This window comes from Sesamum indicum, linkage group LG7 (genome assembly GCF_026168435.1).
Source record: "Sesamum indicum cultivar Baizhima isolate 11 linkage group LG7, ASM2616843v1, whole genome shotgun sequence".
NCBI classification, from domain to species: domain Eukaryota; kingdom Viridiplantae; phylum Streptophyta; class Magnoliopsida; order Lamiales; family Pedaliaceae; genus Sesamum; species Sesamum indicum.
The window spans coordinates 13,273,937-13,300,522 of NC_142663.1; the positions used below are offsets into that span (position 1 = coordinate 13,273,937).

Below are 26,586 nucleotides of genomic sequence, written 5' to 3' on the forward strand. Positions count from 1 at the left end.
AGTATAATTCATAAAAAAGTAAATATTTAATTTAATAATGCTCCCACTAAGTGATATAATTGTTGATTCATACACAATAATTAAACTTGTCGGATTGCAAAAGAAAAAGTTATTTTATTAATTCATCAAATAATAATATGCGAATGAAATAATATAATTAGATGATATAATAAATAAAAATATAAAAAATTTAAATATGTTAAAGTGTAATTTTGATTATTGTTATATTATTCAAATTATTTGAAAACTCTAATATCAATTTTAAATATATAATTTTAAAAATAGTAAAATTAAAAGAAAATTATTATAATAAAGGTGAAGTATAAAAAATAAAATAAATTTTATTAATAAAAAACCAAAGCTCTTTCTGTCTAAAGCGTTTTCTTAGCCATTTCAGAAGTAAAAATTGGCATTTCAAACACATCAAAAATTTTTTTTTTTTTTAGCTAAAAATTGAAAAAACACTCGCAAATACTCTTACATATTTTTGAGGTTTAAAAATTATTTTAGTATTTAAATGGATTATATTTTTAAATTAAAAAAACTAAAGTAATCACATAGATATGTTAGAAGTATGAAAAAGAAAAAGTTAAGAATTTTCTCATAATTATTTTATTTTATAAATTTCATTAAAAACTAATTGTTAGGTCTTATAAAATTATATTATCGAGGTAAGAATATGATTAAATTTATTAGATTACAAGGGGGTTAAGTGATGTAAGTGGAAGTAGGTGGAGTAAACTGAAATAAGGTTAGAGTAGGGGGTAGAGTGTAATTAACCTAAAATTAAAGACAAAAGCGTAAATTATATTTTCGATCCCTATACTTTAGGCCAAAATTGATTTTGATTTTTAACTTTTATGAATGGTTACTATTTTGTATTCTAAACTTTTCGAGAAATTATTTTGGTCTATAATATTTAATATTGTTATAGTTTTGGTAGATTCAATTCCATCATTTTTAATATTTTTAAGTTTAATTTTAATAGTTGAATAGAAATCAAGGTGAATAGCAATTTGCCTCTATGATATTAAAAATAAGCACATTGTCCCTTATGAAAAAGATATAGCAATTTACCTCTCTTTAGTTTTTGAAATGAAGCAATTTACCTCCTTATACAGAAAGGTAAATTGATTCATTTTAAAAATCATAGGGGTGTAAATTGTTTATTTTAAAAAATACAGAATACTCATTTGCGATATTGTAAGAGAGTTGTTTGTATTTTTTCCACAAAAATTATAATAATTTATTGAAATTGAGGACCAAAATCGAGCCTTGAAAAGTCGAAAATTGGTTATGACCCAAAATGTAGGACCAAAATGTAATTTACCCAAAAACAAAAAGAAGAAAGGAATAGAGTATTTACTCACACTTCATGTGGAGTATGTAGTAGTTGTTAATACTCTTTTCCGCTCTCTTCTCCTGCTCTGTGATCTCTCAACAATCGAGCACCGCCCCTGCCCGAAATCCGAGGATGCTAGGCGGCGGCGACCCCCGGAGAATGTCCATGGACGTTGATGCGGCAGCGCAGGTTTATTTTTTACCATTTATTTTGATTTAATTTGCCTTTTGTTTCTGGATTTTATCTAATTAACTTGTTAATTGGGGGTTTTCGGGTGATGTAAGCTGTTTTCATTTTTTTGGAAGTTGAGGAACCCTAAAAGCTGAACATGCAGTTGCTTTTTGTGTATGACAGAAGCTGGAGTTGATGCAAACATAGAAATGTAGATATGGAGAAAGTGAAATTACGAGCTTCTGACGAATGATTTTGCTTGAATTTGTTATATGTCGGTGTTGTTTGCTATGCAAGGTTGGAAATTTCCGACGAAAATTCTGGGAATTTTGGGAGGTTTTTGAATGATTTAAATCATTTTATTTTGGCTGTTTTTATGTATCTATACAGACACAGACACAGAAATGGATAGTACAAATTTCTAATACTCTGATAGTGGGATGATTTTGCATGTTAAAATTTGGTTTTTGGGAAATTCTAGATTCTTAAGGATATGGATTTCGCCTGCTTTCCAAGACTAACGATTTTGATATCATGTCTGTGTTGGTGTAAGTATTCTAATTGCATACAGACAGAGTGTTGAAAATTAGCCTACGATTACTTGTAGGATTTAAGATTTGTCATGAAATGGACTTCAGCATATTGCTTGTTGCATGGCAGCTCAAGTCCACTTTGGACTCTTAAGATTTGGGAAAGGTTGTGAATTTGACTTGTGTTCCTCTAATCAAGAATGAGTTCACATTTTCAAATGTCATGACTTCTTGTTAATAGAGCAGAAAATGGGCAATTGACGTCTGTTTTCATGATAATACTTGTACACATTTTTTGTTTCAGTAGCCGCCATTTTTCTGTTGGTGGGATTATTTTTTATGAGGAGTGCTTTGGGCTTTAAATGATTGATGAAATTTTGGGTACTCTAATTGAACTTATCATACTGCTTGGCTTTTCCACTACGAACTTTTGAAAATATGTTTTTCAGAAGTATATAAGCTAGAAGAATTGATGTTTTACAATTTCTGTTCTATGTTCCACATTACCAGCACAAAGAGGTTTTCAACTCCATTTTCGCTTGTCTTTCTGGATGATCTTATATACATTAGCATTTATATGTGTGGTATCTAAATCTGGGTAGTGGTCTTGCTATGCTAGCTGTCGATCAATTCAAGGGCGTTGGTCGTCTCTGCCCCAGCACTTAGCCACGTTGGTGAGGATATCCCCTATATGGTTCCAAGGCAGGACATGCAAAATGGAGCACATAATCAGCAGGCTGAGTCAATTTCAAACAATTCTAAGGTTTGTCACTAGTTCTCCAGGGTTGTCTGAGGTGAACTTTTATCTGTTCTTGCAGAACCCTGTATGTTAAATGTCCTTTTTGCTTTTCAAATTAAGAAAAGCACCGTTCTATCTTCTGAAATGCTTTTGCTGCTTGAGGTAAGTTAAGGACCAGGGTGATACTGAGTTGATGTAATTGTTGCAGAAACTTCAAGATGATCTGCATGAACTGGGTGAGAAAATTAAGCATCATGAGGACAATGTTAAATACTTAAAGACTTTGAAGAATAAGTTGGAGGAATCAATCCTTGAAATGCAAGGTATCTGTGTAACCAATTCCACCTGGTCTTTCCAGTAACATTCTGGCAAGTGCCATGCTTGCAGAAGTAGAATCAGAGGATACTTGGTGTATCATTGCCTACAATTACAGAATTCAGTACATATTTCAGAGGCATACTTTCCAGCTCACAGCTATTATATGTCAAAGATGTTTATCATTCAAAATTTGCTCCTCTTTCAGTTTGGCTACTCACAGGTCTCTATTTGTTATTGTAACCTAATTTATATTGATTCATTTTCTAATCTTCTTGTTCTCATAGTTGCTCTTGGGAAGTATGATAAAGCAAGTTTCTCCCGAACAGTAAACAAAGACCCTGCCCTTGTGAAGAGTGAAGAAGAAACAATTGATCATATTCTTAAGCATGAAAATTCTGCAGCTGCCCTTTTGTCTAGGATGAAAAGTCAAGCGGAAGCTCTGTCTTCTGATCATTCACTCACGAAGGATGTGATTGGCATTGTAGCTACACTTGGAAAAGTTGATGATGACAACCTTAGCAGGCTGGTCCACCCTTTCCTACCCTTCTTTTTCTTTTTCTTTTTCTCTCTGTGTGCGGGGGTTTGTAGATTTTGTGACTGTCTTCAATTTTTGTTTGGATGTACCAGGATGTTCATACATATCTTAGTATTAGCATGTTTGCTGCATAAGGCTTTTTTCTTTGTATTATTTACTGTTCAAACGCAGAGTACTTAAAAGTGATTTTCTTAGAGAATCTTGTTTCTAAACTCACTTTGAATGGTTCTCATTTGGTTTCCTTTCTCTACCGTGTGATGTGATGCGATACTTACTGACAAGTTTCTGGACTATCCAAACTGTTTTTTTAACTGAGTTCAGATTAAGTAAACCTGTTTTTTGAATTAGTGGTGTGAGGGTATTAGTGAACGTTCACTAAAAACACAAATAGCTTCAGATCTTCATGGCTGACTTTTTCTTGTCTGATTATGGGATTTAGGCTTTTTTCTGAGCACTTGGGCCTTGAAACCATGCTAGCGGTGGTTTGCAAGACGTATGAAGGTGTCAAAGCCCTGGAAGCATACAACAAGGAAGGTTCAATAGATAAAAATTCCGGCCTTCATGCATTTGCAGCTTCTATTGGCAGGCCCCTGGCAGACAGATTTCTTGTTATTTGTCTTGAAGATATAAGGTATGCGTATATGAGGTCATCGGTTTTCAGTTTTTTTCAGATTCATTATCGACTTATACTTGTGATCTTTTTGGGTGTATGTTTAGACCGTATTCTGGCGAGATCATAGCTGATGATCCTCAGAGAAGGCTTACTCTTCTAAAGCCGAGGTTACTCAACGGGGAACATCCCCCTGGCTTTCTAGGTTTTGCTGTGAATATGATCACCATTGACAGCACTAACTTGTATTGTTTCTCAAAGAACGGGCACAGCCTAAGAGAAACCCTGTTCTACCATCTTTTTTCGGATTTGCAAGTGTACAAATCAAGGGAAGACATGCTAAATGCTCTCTCTTGCATAAGAAATGGAGCCATCTCTCTAGATGGAGGAATGATAAGAAGTCGTGGAGTGTTCTCCTTGGGTCATCATCAGTAAGAAGCTCCGCCTTCTTTCACTAATCGAAAATTATTTTCTCAGAAAATTACAAACTCCTATAGAAATTTACACATCTATCTATTCTTCTAGAGATTTATTCGATGACATTCACTTCATTTTGTTCACTAATCGAAAATTATTTTCTCAAAAAATTACAAACTCCTGATGTATAGAAATTTACACATCTATCTATTCTTCTAGAGATTTATTCGATGACATTCAGTTCATTTTGTTTTTCTTCAAGCTGATCTTACACTTGAATTTCCATCATCTAAGGGGAGACATCGATGTCAAGTTCCCAACTACTTCCCAAAAGTTGAACCTCCCTGAGAGCTACTTTGGGATTGAAGTCGGGTTGAAAGAGATGAAATGGAAGAAGGATAGGACAATGGAAGACATGCAGAGAGAGCAGGCTCTATTAGCCCATGCAAGAGTCAACTACGAAACAAAGAAGAGAGAATTTCTCCAGTTTCTTGCACGAAGCTCATCACATGTGTCTCAGGTAATCCATCCAATACATGATTCAAGAGAATTGCTATCGGCCGTCCCAACTCCTAAATCAATACTTTGATGGATAGAAAACAAAACTTCTTTGTGGTTTGCCATGTCGGGCTAATTTTTCTTTTCATTCGTCTTTTATTTAACTAATTTTCGGTTACAAAAGGCTGAATTATTCCGACTTTATGTTGTATCAGTATCCGGCGGGACGCGCATCAACACCAAGATGATTCCATGGAGGCAAAATAGCAGAGGAAACTGGAGAAGCTTGATATACTTGCCAACTGATTTCACCTTCTACTCATCGTTGGGATCTCGTTGGCCTGAATGTACGATATGGTTCACTTTGAAGACATGTTTCTCCAATGAAATTGTGGAGAGGTTTTACTAATGAAGACATCCATCCTAGTATCATGCTGTAACAATTGTTAAATCAGTGTGAACATGATAGTTGTATGTAATATTGTCAGCTGTAAGTCCTATGCATCAAACCTCTTCTTGAAATGTCAAGACTTCTTATTCGAAAACTAGCCAGCTTGGGCTTAATGTGCTGACAAGAATGAGGTTGCAGAAATTATCCAGTTTTCTATACTCTTATATAGACACATTGGTGAAATACATGAAAAGGGAAAAAAAATAGTTAGGTTCCACCGAGATTTGAACTCGGGTTACTGGATTCAGAGTCCAATGTCCTGACCACTAGACCATGGAACCATATTGTTTCTGGATCTAATTAAAATATAAATTTATGACATTACGCTTTATGACTTGCTCTATTTACACAAAATCACCAAATATTTTTTTAAAATAATTATACATACACCAATAAAAAATAAATCACCTCTATTTTTTTAAAAAAATAAATTATACATACCCTCCACCCAACCAAAATAAATAAAAATGTTAACATCAACTATCATACTTTTTTATTGTCAATTGTGGTAACTATAATTATGTAATAAATATGAGTAGTTTGTCTAAATAAATCAAAAGTCCAGGGTGTATATATAATTATCCTAAAGATATATCATCTTGTCCCAAAAAAAAATCTAAAAATTGGTCTTCTTTGCATCTCCCTTTTGTCACAACACTAATCTAAAACAACATTGCACCAAAACTCTGGAAAATAAAAAGTGTCCTTTTTTGTAGTACGACTGAACTTTAGGGATATTTATGCAATTACACTCTTCTAACCTTAAGACTTCAACTTCTTGAAACCAACCCCACAACGATATATATATATATATATATATTTATTTGATAAATGTAAATTGTATTAACAAAAAATAATTAATGATAATTTGTTACATGTTTATATTAGTGTCTTTTTCTATATTTTTCCACGCGGTTTTTCTTATTATCATAAAGTCAAAAGCAAGTGATGAGAGGCAGATGTGATCCCTTGGCTCCTTCACCCATTGAATTTGAAGCAGTCAGAATGAAAAGGGGATGCTCTATCATCTTCCTCTCCACATTTCCTTCTTGTTTTGAATTTTTGAATAAATTTAGGCCCTCCTTTTTCTTGCATTATTAAAAGTACATTATTTTATCCAAACACCTTCTCCCCACATAAAATCCAGGTCTTGATTGAGACAGCCAACAGTATTGTTGTTGGGATCTGTTTGGCTGCTCAACCAGAATTACATGTCTCAAGCTTAGACTAGTTTGGTGTAGTTGTTATAGCATCCATGAAATTCTTTCAATTAGAGTGCAGGTGTTATGATTAAATCCTTTTCAATATTTGAATTGCTCTGTACTTAAATTTCAAATTACATTATTGTCATCGGTTTTAATTTTCAGTAAATTATATTAATATTTTATGATAGGTTTAATTATGCAAATACATCACACATTCGAGGAGCATTATTATAATTCACATTTTCTAATATTAAAAAATAAAATTAAAAAAGTCCATTTAATGAAAATCCAACATCTCAAGTTGATGATTAAGACATGTTATACTGGATGTTTGGTGTATTTGCTGTATAAAAGATTGGCATATATTTTTTTATTTTAAAAAAGATGTGTCAATTATTTATTTATTTGGAGTAATATTTATATGACTTTATAGATCAAAGTTGAGGTATGATTAGAAGAAAATAAAAATTATTATTATTATTATTATTGTTGTTTTACTTCAACCAGCAAATGCAATTTGCAAGAGTATAAAGAAGAAAAGAACACCATCTTTACAACCGTGGGATTAACATCCTAACAACAATTATTTTCAAGATCCACGGTGAGCCTCAAAACCTGAGAGAGAGAGAGAGAGAGAGAGAGAGGGGAAAAGAGCCACCTTTCCAGGGAATGATCCTCTGTTTGGTTCTTTCTGAATCGGTTTGTCGTTCTCTCCTCCATTTTCTTTCAGATTCTTTTGATCTCTTCTCCCTTCTGGAAAGAAGAAACAAGAGAAAGTGAAGGAAAAAATACTAAGAGGAAGCATAAAGCGATGAACCCTTGAACCGAAGAAAGATCAGTTGGATTTCGAAAGTGGGCATCCCGGATTTCTGTGGAAGATCGAATTTTTCAATGTGGGAGTCCGGTATATCAATGATTGATTAAGTTTCGGGAAGTGGGTTGTTGAGATTTTTGCAGAAGAGTGAATTTTTTTGCAAGAGGGTATCTCATTTTTCTGCCGAAGATTGAATTTCTTGAAGTGGGGATCTCATATTTCTGTCGCAGATCAGGAATTTCTATGTTGTAATCACGCAGTTTCTGCTCATTGATTACATTTCTGGAAGTGGGTTGTTGGGATTTTTGCAGAAGAGTGGAATTTCTTGCAAGAGGGTGTCTCAGTTTTTTCTGTCAAAGATTAGAATTTTTGAAGTGGGCATTTGATATTTCTGGGGAAAAGATTGGATCTTTGGCAATCTCCCAGAGTACTGTGAAGTTAAAGTTATTTCTATACCCCAAAAAATGGCAACAATTGAAATGGATAATGTAGAGTGTGTTTCTTCATCAGATGGAATTGAAGATGAAGAGATCCAATCATCAGTTTCTTCACATCCTCATCCCCTTCATCAGTTTTCTTCAAAGCCTCATAATTTAGTCACCTCTGGACTTGCCCCCACAAGTGTCCATGAATTGCTGGAATGCCCTGTTTGCACTAATTCTATGTACCCACCAATCCATCAGGTCTGCTCTATGTTTATGTCTTATCCTTTTAGCTTAATGGCTTCTTCTGCTTTCCTGATACATTGGTCTAAGTTTTTGTGTCTCCATACATGTGTTATGGTTGATCATTCGCCCCCCCCCCCCCCCCCCGGGGGGGGGGGGGTGGGGTGGGGGTAGAAGTGTTGTCTTGTGAGTTAAACTGCTAATTGAAGATCAATATATTGTTGATGCAATGTGAATAAACCTACTCCTCTCATCAACCATAAGCTTTTTTCTCATTAGGAAAATGTAAATCGAGATATTCGATTGAGTACTTTGGCAGGCTGCTATTAGAAACAACGAAACATAGTAACTAAACTGCATTATGTTTTTTGAATTAGTGTCCGTTACCAGGGAATCCAAATTTGGAGCTGTTTTAGACAGGAAAATCAGAATGGTGAGTATTTGGTTTGCCGCGGTAAATCAGAAATCTAAGGAGCTGAAGAATTATGGTTGTCTAATGGGGTATTAGATGGTAACTTCTAACTGAAATTGAGTTGATGGTGCACAGAAGTGATGCTTTCCACTAATTAGGCTTCTTAATATATTTTGCACTGAATGAATCAAAATAAGTATTTTTGTCTTTTACTCAGGTCCCATATTTTAAAATCTGTGTTTGTTTTTTCTTTGTTCTGCCTGAGTTATTCTGTTTGGTTTGTCTGGTAAGGAACTTTGTCTGCTAAATGTGAGGGAAATGAACATGAAGAATGACTAATTGATTATATTCCTTTCTGCAGTGTCACAATGGGCACACTCTCTGTTCCACTTGCAAGACAAGGGTGCATAATCGATGTCCTACATGCAGACAAGAGCTTGGGGATATCAGGTGCTTAGCATTAGAGAAAGTTGCGGAGTCACTAGAGCTTCCCTGCAAGTTCTACTCTTTGGGATGCTCGGAAATTTTTCCATATTACAGCAAACTCAAACACGAGGCAGTTTGCAATTTCAGACCATACAGTTGTCCATATGCTGGATCTGAATGTGCTGTTACTGGCGATATTCCTTATCTGGTCGCCCATTTGAGAGATGACCACAAAGTGGACATGCACACAGGATGCACGTTCAATCACCGCTATGTTAAGTCAAATCCTCGTGAAGTAGAAAATGCAACATGGATGTTAACAGTGAGTTCAAAATTTTCTCTCGTGTTGCATTGTTGTTTGGGTAGTAGTTTTAATATCACTATGATGTCCTTCTTTGTTGTTTTTCTTCATACCAAACTTTTGCTGCCAAACCATTCTTTATGGCTAAAGGTCTGTCTTAGGGCATAAAGCGTTGGGGACTCTTAAGATTTTGGCTGCACCAACTCCTGTGTCACTGCACCTAACTCTTTTACATGTAACGAGATGTTTCCGGATGGGTTTCTCCAGCTTCTCTCATGTGTTGAGATAGGGCGTTAACTAGTTTTTATATCATTAATAGGATCAAGCTTATTTTGTATCTCACTGTGTTTTCCATGAAGTCCTGAGTAAGTGCTTGACAAATTAATTCCAAGAGATTGAAAGTCACTCCTATGAATGAGATGGACAACGTTTCACTGTAAACCATTTATATTCTGGAATTCTGATAGTAAGTTTTTCTGTTTTGTATAATTTTATTACTAACGCCATCAACTTCATTTCTTATTGTTATTTCTTTCTTCAATGTGTTTGACCTCCTGAAAATATTCTCATCCAAATAGTTCCTGGTTACTTGGTGAAAACTTCTCATCAATGGTATCACTCCATAATCTGTTTCTTGGGCTCATTTTCATTAGGTATTCCACTGTTTTGGCCAATATTTCTGCCTCCACTTCGAAGCATTTCAGCTTGGGATGGCCCCCGTATACATGGCATTTCTCCGTTTTATGGGCGACGAAAACGATGCCCGCAACTACAGCTACAGTTTAGAAGTAGGAGCAAACGGCAGAAAGCTCATATGGGAGGGTACCCCACGCAGCATCCGTGATAGCCACCGCAAGGTCCGAGATAGTCATGACGGTCTCATCATCCAACGAAACATGGCACTCTTCTTCTCCGGAGGCGACCGGAAAGAGCTCAAGCTCAGAGTAACGGGACGAATATGGAAGGAACAACAGAATCAAGATGCCGGGGTTTGCATCCCAAATCTTTGTAGCTAAAAAACGGTTTAATTCTTGGCGCTGACTCTTGCTTTTCTGCTTGCATTTCTGCGTGGTTGTTGTGTGTATCTGTGAGACACGATATGATGGTGTTGTATTTCATCGACATTTTCTGCTTGTTGATGCGTATCTATAGCCTGTAAACTGCCTTTTGTTGCCCAAAGAATTCAGTTGTGAAGTAAAGTTCCACAAGGTTGTGGTTTATGCACATTGATTCATTTCTTTTCTGATGTTTTTTTCACTGTTTCTTCATCTCCAGGACAAAAGATGTCAGTGAACTTTGTAGAGTCAGAGAACAGTTTGATTCCAACTTGCCTTTGCTCAAGTTTTTGCTGCTTTGGAAGCTTCAATTTTAGCCATTGATTCAGAAGTTTGCACCTCATCAATGATTGTTTCATAAAGGGGCAACTTTTTTTTTTTCTTTTTTATTAGATAAAAATATAACCAAAAGGAGTATCAAGAATTAGAAGTTTTGCAATAATTATATTTATTGAAAATTTTTTTTATTGAAAATAGTTCTTCAAAGTGTTAATAGTGTGCAGGCAAATATGGTAGGTCAAGATTGAGTTTTGTATCATTTTAGTCTCTAATATTTAATTTTTTTTTATCTTAGTGAATTTTATATTTTTTTGATCAATTTTTAATGAAATTTAAAGGTGAAATTATTTTGTATAATCTTTTAGTCACGCAGGTAAGTTTATGCAATTTTATAAGATTAAATATTCAAGAAAAAATTAAAAAAAATGCTCATATTCCAAACATTCTAAATTTATTATAGCAATTAAAAAAAAAAAAACCTCTTTGTAATTGTAAATATTTCCTATGATCAATATCCGTCTAGAGTAGTTAAAAATTGAATAAATACATACATTTTACAACAAATTCGAGAATAAATGTCCAATACAGCTTAGATAAACCTTCATTCCTCTATATACGGGACATACAAAATCAGAAACAGTAAGAACCATATTGAGAATGTCTTAGTTATGATCCTCCGATGTCTGAATAAATAATGTCATATTAGAGAATTATGTGAAGTCATAAGAAATACGTAGGTAACAAAAGTTGTCTATAAGGCATGGAGGACTGATGTTTATAATTTTTATAGTTGTATAGATTTATATGAACCACATATCTAGGATTGATCATATGGTCATTATGAGTCCAGACATACCTGATTTGGATTGAATAGGAGTCGGGTCGAAAAGGTATGAATAAAGAGCACAGATCTTGGCGTATGTTGTAATTAATGAAGGAGAGAGTTGGTATGTTTACGACCTTCAAGTGCCTCAAAATGGACAGTGGACCGAACTACACCAATAATAAAAGTGGGCTGGACTAGCCCAGACCTGGTATTAATACCTAGGATTGGGCTAGCCTAGTGACCCAAGACTGCTTGGTCCTTAACCGAGAAATAGACTAATTTTTTAAAATAATGAATGACATATAATTTTTATTACCTAAAATTATTTTAAGTCTTTCTGGGGCCTTTTATTATCTAAATTTAATATTGTAAGCTTATTAGTCAAATCAATATTTGAATTCATTATGTGGTCTTAATTATATTTTTTATAGTTATAAAACTTTGCTAGTTTGATTTATTATTTATTTATTTTACAAAACACTAATAAATTTACGTAATTATAAAGAGAGTACTTCAATTCTTGAGATAATTTAATAATTAAGGACAGTCGACGAAGTTTTTCAAACTGATTGGTTGTTAATTTTAGTCCCATCCGACCTACCATGCAACTGGAACGAAACCCCACATCATTGGGATAAAAAGAAGATTGCAACATTTGTTATAATCAACTAACACATCGAAAATTCAAATCCATATTTTCGTAGCAACTATACTATAGTACACATCAAATTTTAATTTCTTTATTTCATATATATATATATATTATAATTTTTATATTTAGGCTAAAGACACATCATGGGTGGAGTTTACACGTGTGATGGTCCCTATTCCAAAGTCACATCATGGTTTGGAACTTACACGTGTCATGGTCCCACTTCCACTCCCAATAAATAAATAAATAAAGAATTGGTAGTGAGTGATGAGGAGCTAACTTTTGTATAGGGGACAAAAGGCATAAAATGAAGGTAAAAACGACATTTATGGCTAAAATCTTCACAACCCAAAAATAAAAATAAATATATGAAACTTTTAATGTTTTTTTTTTTTTTATATGAGTTCCAAAATTTGACAACAAAAATCTTGACACTTCTGCCTTTTTTTATTAAAAAAAAAACCAATTTTTGTAATTTAGACATGTGTGTGATGGGCAAAGAAAGTACCAAAAAAAAAAAAAAATCATAATTGTTGTCGAAAATTGAATAGATGGATGAGAAGCGACAATGTATTTATTAGTATTATTACACTGATTATGAAATGAAAAAATTAAGAAGAGTAACGTCAGCTTTATGGTATTTTTTATGCAAATATGATATTGTAATAAAGGAAAAATAACTCACAACCTTATCCGATTGTACTATGAGAATCAAAATATTTGAAAAACTTCTTCAATTCTTCACCATATTTATTGTTTTTGGTGTATTCTTAAAGTCAAAGTAAACTCACACATATCTAAATCACAACTTATAAGTATAAATTACGAGGAGCGCTTCTAAAATTTAATATAATTATAAATATTTTTTTTATTATTTAAAAAATTATAAATACACCATAATATTTGATAAAATTATGTACTATTTAGATAGAGTTATGGATTATCAACTTTGCTTTTGTTTTTGTTTTTTTTTAATGAATGAGTTCGATGGAAAAAAATTAAAAAACTGTAAAAAAAATTGTTCACTTAAGCATAGTCAAGAATCCGGTATAAGCTATGAATTATTATTCTTATTTTATTTAATAAATCGATTACAATTATTAATATTAAATATTTATATGTAATGATTATTATTAATTAAATATTAATAAATCAATATCAAATAATTATATATAATTAATATTTGTTATTAAAATAGAACATCATACCACAAGTTGGTGAGATCTGATACCATGATTTTAGAATTATGGAACCTTAATTTCGTCAATTAAACTAGACCTCATCGATGAAGTACTGTACCGCCAATTTTACTTTGAATTTGCTGGTTAATTTAAAAATATTGATGTATTGTATATAAATATTATAGTAATAGTATGTTGATTGATTTAGAACTGTCGATTTATTTTGAGAGGAAAAAAGAAATAGGAATACTGGAAAATAATGAATGAATTAAAATATAAATAAATCAAAGCACAACAATTAATCATGAAAAACACAAAATTAAATGAATAATAATTGCAGGTTTACTTTACTTTTTGGAGAAAACAAATAATGAGTAGATTATGTTTAATAATTATGATGATTGGAAAACGGACGCGCACTGCGAGAGGGTGTGTCGTACGCGTCTCATTTCCCCTAAAATCACAGCACTCTCCTCTCTATCTCCATTTCACTCCATTAATCCCATTCTCATTTCCCAGATTCTGGAATCGGTTTTTTGATAATCCGATTATAACTTTCCATTATCCATTGAAAGCTTGATTACTTCACTGATTAAAAGGAATCTGAATCCGATTCTCTTCATTGCCTGGTCATCAAACCCAGGTCAGATTGAAAATTCTGATCATTGTTGTTGATACTAGTTCAAATTTACTTATTACTGCTTATTTGTGATTATTGATTTCATTAGTAATTTCGATCGCGCTGACTGTTGATAATTTTCGGACTGCTGTTTTTTTATTTTTTATTTTTGTTGTTATTTAGTGTCTTGGTTGACAAGTTATTAAGATTAGTTTTTAGACTATGTAAATTATTTTAGCAGCAAATTAAGCAGCAGACTCTGATTTGAAGATAAAAAGTGAAACTTTGTATTTTTTGCCCCTCCAGTTGGAAAATAGTAGGGTAGTGGGGAAAAAGAATAAGGGTAAAAAAAGCTCCAGAAAGCAGCTTTGATTCAGTTAATTTTTTGAAATCTTGATTAAGTTAAAGTTAAAACCTTTTTTATGCTCTAATCATGAGTTTAATGGTTTTCCACTTGAAAATTTGATCTGATCTTTTGTTATAATTTTTTTTTTTTTTTTTTTTTTTTTTTTTTTTGTTTTCGTCCACACCTTTTGGGTTTGTTATTTGAATTTTTGATGCGTTTGGTGTTTGCTGCTTGCAGCTTTTCAAATTTTAGCAACGCTGAGATGTTTTTTCTTTCTGGTTTACAATTAATAGTGGCTTCCAATTTTTGGTGTTCTACTATGTTTTAGCAGATTATTCAGTATGCAGGGATTGGGGCATAAACTATTCACTCTTGGATTTTATTTGTAATGCAATCACCTAATAAGAGCAAGAGGAAACGGAACTTAACACGAACGAGATCACTAACGGACGATATGCCTGTAACTGATTCGACTGCTGCAAATGTTCTGGATGATTGCACTATGTTCCCGGTCGAAGAGATAGTTCAGTATCCATTACCAGGTTGTGGAGTACCAATTTCAGTTAGTTTTAGCCCCGATGATAGTCTGATAGCGTATTTGTTTAGCCCTGATCAGAGTTTGTATAGAAAAGTGTTCGTATTTGATCCTAAGAGTGGGAAGCATGAATTGTTTTTCAGCCCACCAGATGGTGGGCTTGACGAGAATAATTTGTCTGCTGAAGAGAAGTTGAGGAGGGAAAGGTCGAGGGAGCGTGGATTAGGGGTAACACGGTATGAATGGGTGAAGACGAGCTCAAAGAGAAAAAGAGTTATAGTACTTCTACCAGCTGGGGTATGTTTCCTAACATCTCTTCCTGTTCTTTGTTGGAGGAGTTTTTAGTGATATGGAAAGTTGACTTCAATTTCATTTAAGTATGACACTTTTTGGTTGTTTAACACTGTGTTGAATATCTTATAATTGCATTTGCTTTGGTGTTTTGGGTCAACATTGTTGCATTGTGTGCTGCTTGAACTTATAACAAGGTTTATTTAATAGTAAAATGTTGTTTTGTTTGGAGATAAACTTTATAACCTTGACAGTGAAATTATTAAGATCAATGCTTTCTTAAAATTAGTGATTCTTGAAGTGATTTTTCCAGAGGTCCATGTCTAGAAGCCATGAAAACTCTTGACTGTCTTACTTTCATGGTTTTGGTTGTTAATGGTAACATAATGGTCAATCTGCTAGTAGCTCAACAAGATGTACAATGAAAAGATATCTGGCCCTTTTATGAACTAAAACATGAACCCTTTGTAAAGCACTCTTGCTGCTACATACTCTGTAAACTTTGAAATCCTCTTTTGGTGGTTTACATGTTTTTATCAAAGCAGTTCTGTCTGATAAGACCTGATAAAATTATGCGAGTAGCATAAGCTGGTAGAAAATGTATGTTTATGCTGTATGCCTGATTTTCTGTCCTCAGCTCTCAGTCTTTTTGAAGTACGGGAGAACTGGAAACTGAGCTGCATATAAATCACTAGATCATAGACTAATCTATATCAGGTCCCTGTTTGCAGATCTATATTCAGGACACTGCTGCTCAACCAGAACTTAAACTTCAAAGTGCTTCTTGCTCAACGATTATAGATCCACATGTCTCACCAGATGGCACCATGCTTGCTTATGTGAGGGATAATGAGCTGCATGTGTTAAACCTTCTGTACAACATGTCAAAGCAGTTGACAATGGGCGCCAATGAGAATTCTATAGTAAGCATTAGGTTTCCATTTTTTGTTTGATATAGTTCTGGTCTTCTGTATTGTATGCTAAGACCCCGGTAAATGTATTTGATGTTATGTATGTCACTCTTTGCATATTTTACCTCTTTTCTGCTTATGTGTTTCTCGCAGTGGTTGTGTGACTAAAACTGCAAAGTTCGTGGTGTAGGCTAGTCAGAAATTAATCTGAAGGAAGTTTGTTTCTTTTCTTGTCATTGTTAAACATAAAAAACAAGGCAAGGACTTTAAATGAGCATTAGAATGTCATAAATACTTAACCAGCTACCAAATAGAGTGGATAGATTAATATTTTGTGTTTTTTCTATTCCATAATGACTATACTTTCTGTAAAAACAGAACACCCATGCAAAATTTACATTCTGAATTTGAACTAAATGATTATGTTCAAGGAAGCTGATGGAAAATAGAATACGACCTTTCTGGAAGAAGCATTGTTTCTCCTTGATCCCCAAAAGATGGATACTTGAGTAATCAGTTGTTTCCATTGGTTGTAGCATTTATACAAATGCAAAATCATCAGAGTCCATCCAGCTCATGAGATGTAACTGTTGATTCATGCTAGATTAATTTTGATTATGTGACCTATGCGAATCGTTATGACGCCTATTGTTTATATTATTTTAGTGAACACTGAAACCGAGTTTCCTTTTTAGTTGCTTAGAGCATACTGACTAATTTCTTCTGTTTCCTTTTCAGACACATGGCCTTGCTGAGTACATTGCCCAGGTAAGGTTGTTGTCAGACATACTCGTTTTTCTTATTCATTTCATGTGCCCCTGCTAGAAAAAATAAACTTTATTCCCAATAAAGTAAGCAAAAGCTTAAGACATATTTACTTACTGAACAATGTTAACGTTTTCCTGCTCTAGGAGGAAATGGATCGGAAGAATGGGTACTGGTGGTCACTAGACAGCAAATATATTGCATTCACCGAGGTGGATTCATCTGAGATACCCCGCTTTAGGATCATGCACCAAGGCAAAAATTCTGTGGGTTCAGATGCACAGGAAGACCATGCTTACCCTTTTGCTGGCAGTTCAAACGTGAAAGTTCGTTTGGGGGTTGTTTCTGCCAACGGAGGACCAGTTAGTTGGATGGATCTTCATTGCGGTGGAGACCGGGTAGAAAATGAGGAATATTTGGCGAGAGTTAACTGGATGCGTGGAAATATTCTCACGGCTCAGGTGCTGAATAGAACACATTCTAAACTGAAAATCCTCAGGTTTGATATAAAAACTGGTCAGAGGAAAGTCATCTTGGAAGAAGAACACGAAACATGGATCAATCTACATGACTGTTTCACGCCATTAGACAAAGTACCTAATAAGTCAACTGCTGGATTCATCTGGGCTAGTGAAAAAACAGGATTTAAACATTTGTATTTGTACGATATAGATGGAGAGTGTTTGGGACCAATCACTCAAGGTGATTGGATGGTTGAGCAAGTTGCTGGTGTGAATGAGGTTACTGGCGTCGTTTATTTTACTGGAACTCTAGATGGTCCTTTGGAATCTCATCTTTACTGCACCAACTTATTCCCGGATGCAGGCCATTCCTTACAGGTTCCCATGAGATTGACACAGGGAAAGGGAAAACATGTGGTTGTGCTGGATCATCAGCTTCAGAGGTTTGTAGATATCCATGATTCCTTGGGTTCACCTCCCAAAGTTACTCTAAACTCTTTGCTCGATGGAAGCTTGATTACGTCTTTTTATGAGCAGCCAGTCTATAATCCCAGATTCAAGAAACTCCAGCTTGAGTTTCCAGAGATAATTAAGGTAGAGGCGAAGGACGGAACTGCTTTGTATGGAGCACTATACAAACCTGATGTTGCAAGATTTGGACCACCGCCGTACAAAACGATGATTCAAGTTTATGGTGGCCCCGGTGTACAACTAGTGTGTGATTCTTGGATAAACACAGTCGACATGAGAGCCCAATATCTGAGAAGTAAAGGCATATTAGTTTGGAAGGTTAGCTTGTTTCATTTCCATCTAAAAGCCCCTTTTATATTCAGTTGAGTCGAATATCTATCTTTTGCCCCTTTTTATCTACTTTTGGAATATGCCTTGATTTTCCAATATCCAGTATTATTCGTCTTCCTTTTCACTTCATGACAAGATATGGTGGACTTGTACCTTATCATGGCTGCTATGCTTTCCGCAGATGGATAACAGAGGATCCGCTCGACGTGGGCTCAAATTTGAAGGTGCCATCAAATACAACTGCGGCCAGATTGAGGCCGAGGATCAACTAACTGGAGCAGAATGGCTCATTAACCACGGGTTAGCCCAACCTGGTCACATTGGCTTGTACGGATGGAGTTACGGCGGATACCTCTCAGCCATGACCCTCGCAAGGTTTCCTGAAGTTTTCAAATGTGCAGTCTCTGGTGCTCCAGTCACATCATGGGACGGATATGACACATTTTATACTGAAAAATACATGGGTTTGCCTTCCGAAAAAGAGTCGAGCTATCTACGCAGTTCCGTAATGCACCATGTTGATAACATGAAAGGGAAGCTGCTGCTTGTGCACGGTATGATAGATGAGAACGTGCATTTCAGGCACACAGCGAGGCTTGTGAACGCGCTTGTGGCAGCTGGGAAACCTTACGAGTTGTTGATTTTCCCAGACGAAAGGCACATGCCTCGTCGGCTTAGGGACCGCACATACATGGAGGACAGAATATGGGATTTTATCCAGAGGAGTTTGTAGATAACTTCTTCAGTTGGTAGAAAATTTGTGGAGATGGATCCGGTCCTTGATGAAGAAGATGGCACTTTAGGTGCTCGATCCTTGATGTTTGGAACCCTTCTGATTCTCCTTTCAGCTTACTGAACCGGAAATGCACCTTGTATCTAATGTTTCATTTAATTCGACCTTGTAACTTCAATGTAATAAACCTTGCTGCCTCCTACTCTTATCATATATGAGTAATAAGCAATATTTGGGATTGGGTATACGCAATTATTTATAATGCTAGTAAAATTGTAATGCAAGTAATTAATTAATTTATTATATATTTCACATCCGGTATAACTTTTTTCTTAAATATATAATACATACTTAGGATAATTACATTTACACTATTTGATTCATAGTTAGCTTAAACAAATTGGCCCTAACAGTTACAGAACATGAATAGTTTGTGTGATGATGATAATTTGGAGATATATGTGTAATTTTTTTTAAAAATAGGGGTTTGTGTATAAGTAATATTGCAGTTTATGGTAATGTATGTGTAAATACTCAAAAGGTATAGATTAAGGGGTGTAAATGTAATTATTTTTATATACTTATACAATAAAATATAGGAATAATTATATTTAGATTCTATTTGAAAATGTGTTTTCAAAAAAGTTTTAAATTATACTTCAAAAAAAATAAAATTATATGTAATTATTTTTGTTGACATCAGTATTTCTGGTACAAACCTTAGAAAAAGTGTATCAGGTGTAAAAAGGATATAATTATAATATTTTAAACTATTTTTAAATAAAGTGTAATTTTACATTTGATAGGGTATAAGTATAATTAATTCTAAAATATAAGATAAAACATTAAAAATAGAGCCTTTTATACTTTTTCACCAAAATCAATGTTGATATCGATAAAAGTCACCTTTGAATTTAGATCAAGACAAATTTTATATCATGATCCAGCTGAGTCAATTCATTCACATGGTCACTTGTTCATTGCATATATCTTGTGGGTCACACGATTAGTTGGTGGAATTAAGAATTCATTATAAGTATTTAAAGCCCAACCGACTGAACAGCTTCAACACTATTGCTTCGGTATTTAGACAAACAATGCAGTAGTTCTGGGAGTCAAAATAAAGTACAGTACTCTCTTGCCCAATTCCACATTATTTTCATTCAACTTTACTGCATCATTTTGATTCACAACACTTCAAAATCACTATTTTGGTAACAAATCTTAGTCCATTACTCAATCTTATGAGTCAATTTGTAAAACTTTCAGTGGATCGGATGCAAGACTCTCCATCCATCCAACATTATCGAATTAAGAAGACAGACAATGAAAACTCTCATTTGTAATAAAAACACAAATATTAATGAATTCGAGTGGCTTCAAACTCGAATCCGGTTTAAGAAAATATTAATTTTTGACCATATGAAATTAGAGAAAAAACCTAAAAAATTACTATACTATATCAATAGGACCATAGCCATGTATAGACCAAGCCCAGTTTACTTAAAATAGAATTAGTTATGTGTGTGATTCAATTTGATAGCCCAGCCAAGAATGCCACCCCAGTGGAGGGCAACCACGACGACCCATAGATAAATTGTGCCACTGTAAACTTGCTGGCCTCGATCGTGGATGTGATCACACGATATCCAGGCCATTTCACGCGTTGCCCTAACGCAGCACCCGGTCCATAGTTCATGTACTCCCCATAGTATAACGTGTCTAGGGCAAACGTTGAGTTCCACTCTAGCCACCCCCTAGGATGAATGTGATCACCCAAGTACGAGAGCATGTATACGGTGCGCGAGTACATCTTCCACGGCCGCCCTAAATACGTCGGGTAGGCGCCTTTGGCTGCCTCCAGGTCAGGTTCGGCCACAATCCTACAGGCGTGGATCGAAATGCCTGTGTTCTGATTAGGGTCCTTGCGGTTCTGGGCCGTGATCGTGTTCTTTTGAAGTTGCATGGGCTTTCGGGCGTGTAGCGTGCAGTTTTGGAACACAACGGCCGCGTTGCCAAAGATGAAGTCCACCGTGCCATAGATGTCACACTCGCGATAAAATTGTCGTTGCGAGTGTGTGTATAGTGTGTCTTGGTACCCGATCACGTTGCATCTGTAGACCACAGCGTGGTCCGCACCGACTCGGAGGGCGACAGCTTGATGCTTGCTGGGACCGGCCCAGTTCTCAAAGGTTATGTCCCTAGCAATGAAACCGGCGCCGGTTGCGGCTGTATGCCAATTGAGTATTAGCAAACACATGAAGAGGGAAAGACACATAGATTTAGCTGAACTAAAAGATCTTGAAAAGCATCTTCAGTAAATATTAAGAAAGATTCGTGGCAAAGTAGGATGATGCAAGAATTTCTTCTCATTGGCATCCTATGTTAAAAGTGGGCATCAAGATGAATGATTAACAATATCATGTCATTTGGAGATTGAAAATAGATCATAGTACAAATCTAATTAATGCTATGTCATGGCCTTAAATTTAGGTGGAAGCAAAAAGGAAAAAAATATATTAATCAAATAATAAAGAAAAAAAATATTATCATTTGGAGCAAGAATAACACTTTTGATTGCCCTCCACAATTTTAACATTGTTGTTATTTTTAATTTTTTAGTCTTATCACAATATATTTTTTTGAAAACTTACGAAAGATAGAATTTTATAAGTTGTTACTAACAACATAATGATGTTATCACAATAAACATATCACTAATTATCTATGCAAATAACTTTAACATAATAATCACTACTATTAAATTGTTGCCCTAATAAAATAAAAATTTTGCCGGCTTATATATATAATTACTGTTCTTATTGATACTATCACTTGATTTTTTTTGTCACTATTAATTTATTATTATTTTTTTTTGGTGATAGTTGTAATTAATGGAGCTCATCCAAATAAATAAATATACGCCGCGTAGAAGGGTAAATTTGTTAAATCATGACTTGTGACCAAAAATACAAGCACAACGGAAAGAGAAAGCGGGTGCGTGTCCCAGACAGCGTTAACGAGACTGTGTGAAAGCCACGTTGCATGTTCGGGGACATGTAATGCCAAAATGCGCATAGTTTTCAGGGCCCAAGTGAGAATAATCCAAGTAATGGGGATAAAAAGGCGAATAGTGAAAAAAGAGAGCGCAAAAGGCAAAAGGGGGGGAGATGAGAAAGGGAATTTTACCAAAGGACGCGGTGTGGAATGTTGTCAATTTATCCTGCACGCTTTTTCCTCCTGAAATGACTGTCTTGCCCTTGCCATCTCCGATGAACATTATGTTTGTCTTCTTCCTTCCCACCTTCAAGTTATCCTCTTCGTATCTACAACATTATGTTATATTCAACAAATCACAACCATTTCTCTTTTCTTTTCCCCTTTTGCCCCTTAATAGTAAAATTTAGTGTGTCAACTCTCACTTTTTGTAAGAATAAAATAAAATCGCACGCACTCTTATGATTATGTGTAGAAAGAACAAAAACATTTCAAATCATGTCAACCAATATGAAAGAATTTAAAAATTCTTGATGGCTCAACTCTGATCATCAATTCCAGTCGAGAATATAAATAGAATCAATTATGAACACCCTTCAAATTAGGTATCAGCATAATTAACTTAATAACAACAATCGAACATGTCATATTTTTTAAATTAAATTTTTTAGACTGTATTAATTGAGCCGACATATATGGATAACAAAAGATAATTATATGATCTTTCAAACTATTATAATAAAGATATAGTTTTAAATTATGAATAATAATTTTAATAGGGTTGGAGCAACATCATGATTGGACTCATGAAGTCAACATTCCAATCAAATAATAATAACTGGGTTTGAGAGGCAATTACGAAAGCATAATGACAGGGACATTCAAGTCATTTGCTTCATCATTATTATGAAAAACCAACAACTAAAAAGCCAAACCAACCAAAAAGAACAGTGTGGCACGGGTGCCTTGCCAAACTTTTTTCAAACTTAATGTGAAATTACCTTCCTGCCCTCACGTAGATGATGAATCGCCGATTACTGTGCTCGGGCGCCTTCTTGATCGCCTCTGCTATTGTTTTGTACGATCCGTTGCCGTCTTTCGAGACGATTATATCGGCATTAATCGCCGACACCGGCATGTCTAGCAGTACTCGTTCTCTCCGGGATAACCATATTGGCAACGGGAACGGCTCGTGCTCTTTTTTGTGGCTCAGTAATCGCCGGCGGCGATTCTGTATCGGTATACCGGAGAAATCCCGGTCGCCTCCGGCGGCGGCGTATATCGCGAGACAATTGCTCACGAGCTCGGATAAATCCTTTAGCCTATCGGACATTTGACTCTTCACGAAGCCGTTCAGTTCATCGAAGCCTTCGTTGCAGGTGTCCTGGTTAGTTAAAGAGGCGCTGAGCCAAGTTAAGACGTCCTGAGTGGACCCGGCGGGTGCGCCTCCGGGCACGACGGAGGTGAGGGAGCGAGAGAGGAGGTCCACGGAGTCGTCGAGGAGCTCTAGGCAGTCCATGTACGCCGACCTGAGGTAGTTGCACAGTGTAAAAAAAAAAAAAAACGGTAAATTTCGATCGACATTAATTCGAACGAACCTGACGCGAGGATCCATATCGAGATTGCGGATCTCAGACGCGGAAAACAGAGCGCGGCCGACTTTTTGGAGAGTCATATTAACGGAAATGTGGACGAGTTCTCCGTCGGAGGCGGTGATCGCGCCGGGGAAGTCGAGGAGCGAGTTGAGGCAGAGAGAAGGATACAAAGTACGGCTACATGCTCGGGACATGGCTTGAGACGGCCGTCGATTGTGTAGCCGTGCGCCGGGGCCGGAATTCGCTCTGTTTCTGATGACCACCACGAGCGCGGCGGAGACGGCGGACGCCACAATGAGTGTGGCGGCTAGGATGAGCAGAAGCTTGATTTTGGACTTTTTGGGTGTTGGTTTGGGGTCAGTAGGCAGGTCCCGGGATGAGGAGCCACCAGGCTCGGCTTTTCCGAGCCTGCCATATTCCATTGCCTTAGGCTTGGTGGTAAATAGAGAGAAAGGGGAATAAACGAAGAAGAAGAAAGAGAAGTGTGGGTTGTCTAGCTATGGAAGTTTTAGGGGTAACTTATAGGGAGGATTGTAGAGTAGACCTTTGGTGTGGAATGTGTGTGCATATTTTGTGTAGAGTAGCCCTATAGTGTGTGTATTTGTGTCTTTTTTGTGTAGAGTAGACCTGTAGTGTGGGATGTGTATGTTTTTTCTATTTATGTGTTATATGTGTGGTATGTTGTGAAAAAAATTTGTTTAAATTTAATTCGGTCGAATTTATTTATACGATAGATTCAAATTTAATCGAATTTAGTTCAAACAAGAATTTCCCAATATGTTCGTATTGAATTTCGTATATATATCGTATGTTGTATTGCATTATATACAATTTACATTACTTTTGTATAAATAATATATATCAAACATATATATAAAATATAACATTAATTTATGATAAAAGATTCGAATCACGATGCTAAGTATGCATATCACAATGTATACGATTGCGATTTAATTAATTTTGTTTTTTAAAATTCCAATTTAGACTCATTTTATAGGGAAGAATTTACAATATTACGTCTTGTATATTTATTTATTTTGATAAGAGCTCACTTTAGAAATATTTCATGAATTGATATTTTTGGTGGTTATTAGGTGGGATCGTGATTATGGGTTCACTCGTCATTAATAATTATATATAATTTTAAATTTATGTTAAAAATTTATATAATATGTCCCAAAATATATTACCTTATTGACAGTTTGTCTTTTATCTTTTAAAAAATAAGTAAATAAAGAATATGAACCACTTTTGTTTGAATCAAAATGATTCCATTACAACTATAACTAATTTACTATCAAATTAAGCATAAAACACGCATTATAGCAAATACGAGATGTAATATTAGTACAAAAAAAAAAAGAAAAAAAAGAGAGTCAGAGCAATATGTTTTGTTGCAGAAGTGTGTGATGATGATGAATTTTTTTTACTAAAATTGTGTGATTGATCATTTTTTCTAATTATATATTAATTATTCAATAAGTGTATTGTACTTACTATATAATCAATTTAGACTCGACTAAATTCAATTTAAATTAAAAATTACCAATTGGAATTGGAGGGGTTTGGTACGAGGTCGACATCAAGGGAGATTAGCTGGCCTCTACTTAGAACTGGAGACAAGTATAGAATGAATTAGTTCGGAGTGTTTACTGTTTTGGTCTCATCAGTTTCCTTAACTTTTTCTCTTTGTTTGCTTGTTGGGCACTGACTTTCTGGTTTTAAACTTGGTGGAAAAGGTCTTGAATTGGATGGAGGGGTTGTAAGGAAAGAGGTGGTTGCTAAGTGAGTTGATGTATTTAGTGAAATGACATGTTTATCTTTTTACTTCTTAGAGTTCTTTTATTAGTTGTGAAGATGTCCTGAGATTTTTTGTAAATAATATTATGTTTGTCTGTTTATTTAGTATACTAGTACTTCATTTACATTTGATGAGTAAATCACGACCACCACTCTTAAGATTTGTCATAATTACAAATATTTTTTTTTATTATTTGAAAAATTATAAATACCTTCTTAATGTTTGATGAAATTATGTAATCATTAGATGGATGTATCAAACTATCAACTTTACCCTTATTGTATTTTTTATTTTTTTTTAAATAAAAAAATTGAAAAAAAATAAACAAATATTTTAAAATTATAAAAAAAAATTATCCACTTAATCCATACAAAAAAATTATAAAAAATAAATAAAATTATAATTCTTAATTCATAAGAATATTTTGGTCAGTTCACCACAAAAAATGAATGAGAACCTAACGGATTGCTCTAATTGTTAGGTTACTGTTAAAATCAGGGGGGTATTGATAATTTTTCAAACAATGAGGGAATATTCATAATTATGCCAAACCTTTTGAGGAGGTCATTGTAATTTACCTTACATTTGATACTAACAATAATGATAGTACGTGTTAAATTTTATTAAATTCAAAATTCATCCCGCCTCAGACCCACTACTAACTAGACCTGAAATCTATCATGTCCCGCTTCGAATCTATCTTGAACCCAGACCCTGTGGGTCTAACCTTTAAAACTTGATTTTTTTTCGCCCCTAATTGGTTGATATATGTACTTTTTTTTTTCAGTCAAAGTGTATATGATATCGATAAAAATAATTTTTTTAATAAAATAATACTAATAAAACATATTTTTTACATATGAAGAATTCTAAAGAGTGATAGTAGTTTTTTTCTTTATTATATTGTTAAGTGAAATAGTGAATTCTATGAGAGAGAGATATTAACCAAAAAAAAAAAATAATAATCCTCAGATCCAGACCTACTATTTATAACCAAACGTATAATAGGTTTGTGATCGAGACCGATCTACCCACCTTATTTGTCATCTCTACTTGACACAGGATGCACATGCAATATAATTACGATAACAAAAACGAAGAAAAGCCACAAACAACAAAAATAATAACAATAATGTCACTTTTTGAAGAGATTGACATATGATGCAAATCAATTTGCAAAGAAAATAAAAATAAAAACAATTTATAATAATTCATGATAGTTTTACAAAGAAGAAAAACTAGAGATAATTTTTTATTATTAAAAATGTAAAGCCTAAAAGTAGTAAATGAAAAGGAATATT

At 34.6% G+C, this 26,586-nt stretch overlaps 4 protein-coding genes and 1 non-coding gene across 7 annotated transcripts; 3 read left to right on the top strand and 2 right to left on the bottom strand.

Annotated features, from left to right (window-relative positions):
- Positions 1 to 1,368: 1,368 nt before the first annotated feature.
- LOC105166748 (protein DEFECTIVE IN MERISTEM SILENCING 3) lies at positions 1,369 to 5,705 on the top strand. 2 transcript variants are annotated; one of them, XM_011086210.3, is made up of 8 exons: positions 1,371 to 1,531; positions 2,663 to 2,806; positions 2,991 to 3,105; positions 3,385 to 3,622; positions 4,075 to 4,266; positions 4,353 to 4,676; positions 4,957 to 5,182; positions 5,376 to 5,705. In XM_011086210.3, the coding sequence occupies exons 1-8, from the start codon at positions 1,475 to 1,477 to the stop codon at positions 5,406 to 5,408; spliced, it is 1,329 nt and encodes a 442-aa protein (XP_011084512.1). In that variant the 5' UTR covers positions 1,371 to 1,474; the 3' UTR covers positions 5,409 to 5,705. The 2 variants fall into 2 exon arrangements, with proteins under 2 accessions (XP_020550872.1, XP_011084512.1); XM_020695213.2 differs by lacking the exon at positions 5,376 to 5,705 and having other exon boundaries at positions 1,369 to 1,531; positions 4,925 to 5,064.
- A 115-nt stretch (positions 5,706 to 5,820) lies between these two features.
- TRNAQ-CUG (transfer RNA glutamine (anticodon CUG)) lies at positions 5,821 to 5,892 on the bottom strand. The gene has a single exon. It is a non-coding gene; the product is annotated as a tRNA-Gln (tRNA).
- A 1,483-nt stretch (positions 5,893 to 7,375) lies between these two features.
- Positions 7,376 to 10,658, top strand: LOC105166746 (E3 ubiquitin-protein ligase SINAT5). Its single transcript, XM_011086208.3, has 3 exons — positions 7,376 to 8,313; positions 9,069 to 9,455; positions 10,088 to 10,658. Exons 1-3 carry the CDS (start codon positions 8,095 to 8,097, stop codon positions 10,448 to 10,450), a joined length of 969 nt encoding a protein of 322 aa, XP_011084510.1. The 5' UTR covers positions 7,376 to 8,094; the 3' UTR covers positions 10,451 to 10,658.
- Positions 10,659 to 13,857: 3,199 nt separating this feature from the next.
- On the top strand, positions 13,858 to 19,134 carry LOC105166745 (prolyl oligopeptidase family protein). 2 transcript variants are annotated; one of them, XM_088882804.1, is made up of 6 exons: positions 13,858 to 14,070; positions 14,721 to 15,224; positions 15,950 to 16,141; positions 16,868 to 16,897; positions 17,041 to 18,144; positions 18,338 to 19,134. In XM_088882804.1, exons 2-6 carry the CDS (start codon positions 14,781 to 14,783, stop codon positions 18,887 to 18,889), a joined length of 2,322 nt encoding a protein of 773 aa, XP_088738930.1. In that variant the 5' UTR covers positions 13,858 to 14,070; positions 14,721 to 14,780; the 3' UTR covers positions 18,890 to 19,134. The 2 variants fall into 2 exon arrangements, with proteins under 2 accessions (XP_088738930.1, XP_088738929.1); XM_088882803.1 differs by having other exon boundaries at positions 14,724 to 15,224.
- Positions 19,135 to 20,211: 1,077 nt separating this feature from the next.
- Positions 20,212 to 24,052, bottom strand: LOC105166744 (putative pectinesterase/pectinesterase inhibitor 61). The gene is made up of 4 exons (XM_011086206.3): positions 23,485 to 24,052; positions 22,888 to 23,415; positions 22,079 to 22,215; positions 20,212 to 21,118 (listed from the first exon to the last, which is right to left on the bottom strand). The coding sequence occupies exons 1-4, from the start codon at positions 23,901 to 23,903 to the stop codon at positions 20,421 to 20,423; spliced, it is 1,782 nt and encodes a 593-aa protein (XP_011084508.1). The 5' UTR covers positions 23,904 to 24,052; the 3' UTR covers positions 20,212 to 20,420.
- Between the last annotated feature and the right edge of the window lie 2,534 nt (positions 24,053 to 26,586).

What these genes read in the sequence shown, in the direction of transcription:
- LOC105166744 (XM_011086206.3), bottom strand. Translation starts at nt 23,903, where the DNA reads ATGGAATATGGCAGGCTCGGAAAAGCCGAGCCTGGTGGCTCCTCATCC. An exon ending in ATCTACGTGAGGGCAGGAAG is followed by an intron (nt 22,216 to 22,887) that starts GTAATTTCACAT and finishes ATAATGTTGTAG; the next exon opens with ATACGAAGAGGATAACTTGA. An exon ending in ATTCCACACCGCGTCCTTTG is followed by an intron (nt 21,119 to 22,078) that starts GTAAAATTCCCT and finishes ATTGGCATACAG; the next exon opens with CCGCAACCGGCGCCGGTTTC.
- LOC105166748 (XM_011086210.3), top strand. Translation starts at nt 1,475, where the DNA reads ATGCTAGGCGGCGGCGACCCCCGGAGAATGTCCATGGACGTTGATGCG. An exon ending in TTCTCCTTGGGTCATCATCA is followed by an intron (nt 4,677 to 4,956) that starts GTAAGAAGCTCC and finishes CCATCATCTAAG; the next exon opens with GGGAGACATCGATGTCAAGT. An exon ending in GCTCATCACATGTGTCTCAG is followed by an intron (nt 5,183 to 5,375) that starts GTAATCCATCCA and finishes ATGTTGTATCAG; the next exon opens with TATCCGGCGGGACGCGCATC.
- LOC105166745 (XM_088882804.1), top strand. Translation starts at nt 14,781, where the DNA reads ATGCAATCACCTAATAAGAGCAAGAGGAAACGGAACTTAACACGAACG. An exon ending in TAGTACTTCTACCAGCTGGG is followed by an intron (nt 15,225 to 15,949) that starts GTATGTTTCCTA and finishes CCCTGTTTGCAG; the next exon opens with ATCTATATTCAGGACACTGC. An exon ending in TTGCTGAGTACATTGCCCAG is followed by an intron (nt 16,898 to 17,040) that starts GTAAGGTTGTTG and finishes TTCCTGCTCTAG; the next exon opens with GAGGAAATGGATCGGAAGAA.
- LOC105166746 (XM_011086208.3), top strand. Translation starts at nt 8,095, where the DNA reads ATGGCAACAATTGAAATGGATAATGTAGAGTGTGTTTCTTCATCAGAT. An exon ending in TGTACCCACCAATCCATCAG is followed by an intron (nt 8,314 to 9,068) that starts GTCTGCTCTATG and finishes TCCTTTCTGCAG; the next exon opens with TGTCACAATGGGCACACTCT. An exon ending in ATGCAACATGGATGTTAACA is followed by an intron (nt 9,456 to 10,087) that starts GTGAGTTCAAAA and finishes CATTTTCATTAG; the next exon opens with GTATTCCACTGTTTTGGCCA.